Here is a 5,675-nt window from a genome sequence, read left to right as displayed (position 1 = left end):
TTTATTTCCCTATGAACGAGTTGTTCCCGGCTATTTCACACACAAACTTTTAAGTCATGCCAAAAACCAAAACTCTATTTTTTGAATTACATGCAAAAACTATTGATTTTAAACTAATTCTCCTAAAACCGTAACGGTGTTATTTATACGTTAACTTGGTTTATGATAGGTGGAGAGACGGTTTCATTTGGATTGATAAAAACAGAATACTACATTGTTTTTTTCTTTTCCTTCTTCTTTTTGTCAACTTTTCTTCTTCTTTTTTTGAAATCGTTTTACTCTTCGTCATCAATTGAGGATAAATAATTTTATTATGCATTTTCAAGTTATATGACATAGTAACTGGTTTGATAGATATTTTCGAGTTATATGACATAAAGCATATAAAGAGACAAGGAACTATAAAATTGGCGTAGTCTAGGACGCTTGATTGGTTCCGTAAGCGGATGTTACTCTCAGGTTCCGGTCATGCAGGGATTTATATATTCTCCTCTCCTCAATCCAGAAATTAATGTCATATGATCTCTTTATATGCTTTATGTCATATAACTCGAAAATATCTATCAAACCAGTTACTATGTCATATAACTTGAAAATGCATAATAAAATTATTTATCCTCAATTGATGACGAAGAGTAAAACGATTTCTGAAGAAAAAGAGCAGTTGACAAAAAGAAGAAGAATAAAATGACATAGTATTCTATTTTTATCAACCTAAATGAAACCGACTATCTACATGTCATAAACAAAGTTAACGTTTAAACAACACCATTTACGGTTTTAAGGGAACTAGTTTAAAATCGATAGTTTGTGTATGTAATTCAAAAAGTAGAATTTTTCATGTAGTTTTTGGCATAACTTAAAAGTTTGTGTATGAAATAGCCGGAAACAACTAGTTCATAGGAGAATAAATAATTTTTCCATTGTTCATGTAGTTTTTGGTATGGCTTAAAAGTTCATGTGTGAAAAAGCCGAGAACAACTAGTTCATAGGGGAATGAGCCATTTTCCCACATTTTATGTAGTATATTTTCCTAGTTAAACTTTATTACTGTACAAATTAACATTTATTTCAAATAAACTAGAGAAACTATCACATTCAAGTCGAAATTAACATTGACCGAAATGATGTTGGTCAATCATGCCGAGTTAAATATCACATATACATTTCTATTGCGTCAAATGTCACGTGTTTAATTTATGATGAGTCAAATGCTACATGCATTTTTTTTCTAAAATTTATAGGAAAACCTAAAAATGTACCAATTTTTTAAAAATATTCTAATATCCGAAAACTCAAAACCCCGAGAAATCTATAAATACCCAAAAACAAAATATATTCAAATAACTAGATAATTTAAATATATTAAAATTCAAAATATACCAGAAATCCCAAGAAAATAAAAAAACCTGATATTTTAAAATATATTTTGTAGTTCGTAAATATTTTGTTTTATGGAATTTCAGATATAGTTTTGGTTTTTTATATATATTTGGAATATTAAGTATTTATAGTTTGTCACGGATTTTTGGGTATATTTGATTTTGTGTATATTTGGTGTATTTTTTTATATTTATAGATGGTTGATAAAAAAAAAATTTGAGTCAAATTTGATTTCGGTTTGTATTTAATAATGTAGGTAATTTTTTTGAAATAAATGTTAGTTTAAAATAAAAAGCATGACATCAAAATTTATTTAGGAAAAAGTATGACCGAAATTGTTGAAGTTGTAACAATTTTTTTCCTGCATGACCGCATATTTGGATTCAAATTAACTACTATAAACTCTTCGATTAGTTAGAGTATCTCCAACTCAACTCTAAAATAGAGTTTGTAGTAAAAAAAAAGTTTAAATCCAACTCTATTTTTTACACTATGGTGGAGCAAATATGGATTTATTCCATAAATAAAGTGATTATTTTATTTTTTTATTCTTGGCTCTATTAATGGTCTAAAATTTTATTAATACTCTGGTAACTGAGTAAATCTATGGGTCTCATTAGTTGAAACTGTAATTTTGTTTTTTGCTGTAGAATATATGTTGTGTATTTTTTTAAGCTGTAGCTGTAATATTTTTGCTTTTGATTTTATGTGTTTTAAAATTCACAGATTTATTAATAAATTTCTAAAACACTGTTTTTTTTTATGTGTAAAAATCAGTGTCTAGAGCGAAAAATAAAAGAAAAATAGAAAGTAAGTTGTGGGTTTTAAAAAGAGAAAAAGACAAAAATAGCACTAAATCAAGTTTATGTTCTCAAACTAGCACTCAAGGTCAAAAGTCACAAAAATAGCACTTAATGTTTTATCAAAAGTCACAAACTTAGGGTTTAGAGTTAAAGGGTGGGGTTTAGGATTTAGGATTTAGGGTTTAGGGTCTAGGGTTTAGAGTTTAGGGTTTAGGGGTTAGGGTTTAGAGTTAAAGGGTGGGGTTTAGGATTTAGGATTTAGGGTTTAGGGTCTAGGGTTTAGAGTTTAGGGATTAGGGTTTAGAGGTGAGAAATGAAGTTTTGGGGATAAGATTTCAAATTTTGAAAAATAAAAAAATTAAAATTTTCAAAGGATAAACTTAGAAATGTGCTATTTTGGACATTTTAGTTTTTGAGCGCTATTTTTGTGATATAAACTTAGAAAGATGCTATTTTGGAGATTTGTCCTTTTAGAAATCAAATCAAAGCTTGATTGTTAAATATTGTGGCTGTAGAAATATTTTTGGCTCTGCACGGCAACCAAAGCACTAACCAATCGACCTACTAAACTCTATAATGGAGTTATTCAATTTTAGAAGAAGTATCAAGTTTTACATGGGAGATCTCTATTACCCAAATTAATCCAAACCCAATCAGAATACAAAATTGTTAACCGGCTCGGTTTCATCCCAATTCATAATCTATCTCATTCACATTCGAACAAGTCGAGAGAAGAAATGGAGAATCTCACGGCGAAGTTTCTCCACAAGCTACCTCCTCCGCAATGGAACTCGAACATAAGGTTCCTCACTTCCTTAATCGCTAGACCCAATCTCAAGTCCACTTCTTCCCTCCGCCGCTCGTCGCCGTTGTCACTCGATTGTTCCACCTTTCTTCTCTCCGATATCCACCACAACCGGTTTCTCAGTTCATTACCGCGACGACTCAGCCATCCCGGTTCGTGTCCTCTACGGCTGCTTCAAGAGGATGGAGACTGGAGCAAAGACCAATTCTTTGCGGTCATCCGATTCCTCCTCCGTCACTCCTCAAGACTCCACGAGATTCTTCCTGTAAAATTTCAAAACCTTATTATCTTTCTGTATATATATTCAAGAACCTCTCTCTTTTCTAAAGCTGCAATCTCAGGTGTTCGATGCGTGGAAGACGCTAGAGCCTTCGCGAATCAACGAGGCTAACTACGAGAAGATCATTAGGCTTCTATGTGCAGAACGATCGATGAACGAAGCGGTTCGAGCTTTACAGTCTATGATTGATGATCATAAGATAAAACCGTCTTTAGAAATCTACAATTCTATCATCCACGGTTACGCTGATGGTGGTAAGTTCGAGGAAGCTATGTTGTTCTTGAATGGGATGAAAGAGAATGGTGTGTTACCCGAAACTGAGACGTACGACGGTTTGATTGAAGGGTACGGTAAGTGGCAAATGTACGATGAGATAGTTTTGTGCGTCAAGAGAATGGAGTCTGAGGGTTGTGCGAGTGACCATGTTACTTATAATCTACTCGTGCGCGAGTTTGCTCGAGGAGGGTTGCTTAAGAGGATGGAGAGAATGTATCAGAGCTTGATGTCTAGGAAGATGACTGTGGAGCCTGTTACTTTGGTCTCCATGCTTGAAGCTTATGCAGAGTTTGGGGTGTTGGAGAAGATGGAGGAGACGTATGACAAGATTCTAAGGTTTGGGATTTGTCTGGATGACGAGTTAGTTAGGAGGTTAGCTTGTGTTTACATTGATAACCTTATGTTCTCGAGGCTCGATGATTTAGGTCGTGCCATTCGTAGGAGCGATCTGGCTTGGTGTCTGAGGGGACTATGTCATGCCTGTCTTGTGAGTCGGAAAGGTTTGGATTACCTTGTTAAAGAGATGAACGAAGCAAGAGTTCCTTGGAGTACAACTTTTGCTAATATTGTTCTTTTAGCTTACTGGAAGATGGGGGATTTTAAGAGCATTAATGAACTGCTACTCTTTGAGCTATGGAAGAGACGTGTGAAACTTGATCTTGTGACACTAGGAATGGTCTTCGACTTGAGCGTAGCTGGGTTCGAGGGTACTGCAGTTTTTATGAGCTGGAAAAAGAATGGGTTTCTTGATAAGCCTGTGGAGATGAAGACTGACCCTTTGGTTCATGCTGCTTTTGGGGAAGGGCAGTTTCTCAGAAGCTGCAAAGAAGTGATGAAGCAAGAATCAAAGTCATTTACTTATCAATATCTACTAGAAGTTGTGGTTAAGAATCAGAAAAACTGAAACTCAGTATGTTAATTTCAATCTATAAATTGCACAATAACTTTATTTGTGAAGGGTAAAAGTAATTAACAGGTTTGCATTGTCGCATGATTCAATGTTCCATATGCCACAATGATGTTGGTGAACATATATATGGGAAGAACCAGAAAATTCAAACAAAAAAAGTTCGAGAAAAAATGGTGCGGATTAAGTCTACTCCGTTTAGAATAGGACGACGATGTTGTCTTTGGTCTGGTTTAGCGCAACCGTTAGTGAATCTGTTTCTGTGATCGTTGGTTAAATGTTTAGAATGAGAAAAAAATGGAAAGGAAAATGTTGACATGAAACAAAGAAGCATCAGGCACCGTATAATTTTAATTTTAAGGTATTTACTAGATTTTGATCCGCACGTCTGTGCAGATATTTTCTTTTAACTTTTATTTGTTCAAAATTTATTTTATAAATTTCAATATATTAAATCTTACCAATATTAAATAATTGTTTAATATGTACTTTTTAAGCACACAATTTGATAAGAGAGATCAACAATAATTTTATTATGTTTTCAAAGGCAATAATATTGGGCTTTTTGTAAAATTGACTCAAAACTCAAAGTCAAACCTAAAACTAATCCATGTTTTTTTGGGATTTTTCTTTTGTCCTTCTATTCACACCACAAGTTCATGTAATTCACGAAAATGCCATCAAATTTTTTTTCTTTTCCGAAAATGACATTTTTACTCTCTCACCCTCATCATCTTCAAGTAATTACAAGATTGTCATTGTCATCAATACCCCAACCACCATGAACAACCAATTTGAAGCTCTTAATGCACCTAAAATCTATTTACACTCTCTCTTTCTCACTTGGTATGAACTAAAAACAACATCTTTTTTACTTTGCCTCCATATTCATCCAAAAAAACTCGAGCTTTTGATTCAAATTTTTTTTATGGTTGATAGAGCCATTCAAACATACTATTCTTGGTGGGTTACTTTTGTTTGAGATTCTGGGTGGTTGGAGAAGACTCTGTGTGCTAAGGAAGCCATCTCACTAGTTTAAGGTATGAAATTGGATTTTTTCCAGATCTGTTCGTGTAGAAGACTTACCCGTAAGTAGTCTGGCTGTAGAAGACTTACGGGGAAGTCTTCTGGTTGTTTGTTAAAAAAAATCTAGAGAATACCCTAGACGACTTACTGATAAGTCGTCTAGGATAAACGGGTTAGTTTTGCATTTGACCGAAT

General features: G+C 33.7%; 1 protein-coding gene across 1 annotated transcript; it reads left to right on the top strand.

Annotated features, from left to right (window-relative positions):
• The first annotated feature begins 2,766 nt into the window (after positions 1-2,766).
• On the top strand, positions 2,767-4,524 carry LOC106320421 (pentatricopeptide repeat-containing protein At4g14190, chloroplastic). The gene is made up of 2 exons (XM_013758781.1): positions 2,767-3,256; positions 3,333-4,524. The coding sequence occupies exons 1-2, from the start codon at positions 2,924-2,926 to the stop codon at positions 4,449-4,451; spliced, it is 1,452 nt and encodes a 483-aa protein (XP_013614235.1). The 5' UTR covers positions 2,767-2,923; the 3' UTR covers positions 4,452-4,524.
• The last annotated feature ends 1,151 nt before the right edge of the window (positions 4,525-5,675 follow it).

Source organism: Brassica oleracea, unplaced genomic scaffold (assembly GCF_000695525.1).
Source record: "Brassica oleracea var. oleracea cultivar TO1000 unplaced genomic scaffold, BOL UnpScaffold00918, whole genome shotgun sequence".
Lineage (NCBI taxonomy): Eukaryota > Viridiplantae > Streptophyta > Magnoliopsida > Brassicales > Brassicaceae > Brassica > Brassica oleracea.
The sequence above is the reverse complement of the archived record's forward strand: the minus strand, read 5'-3'. Positions and strand labels throughout refer to the sequence as shown.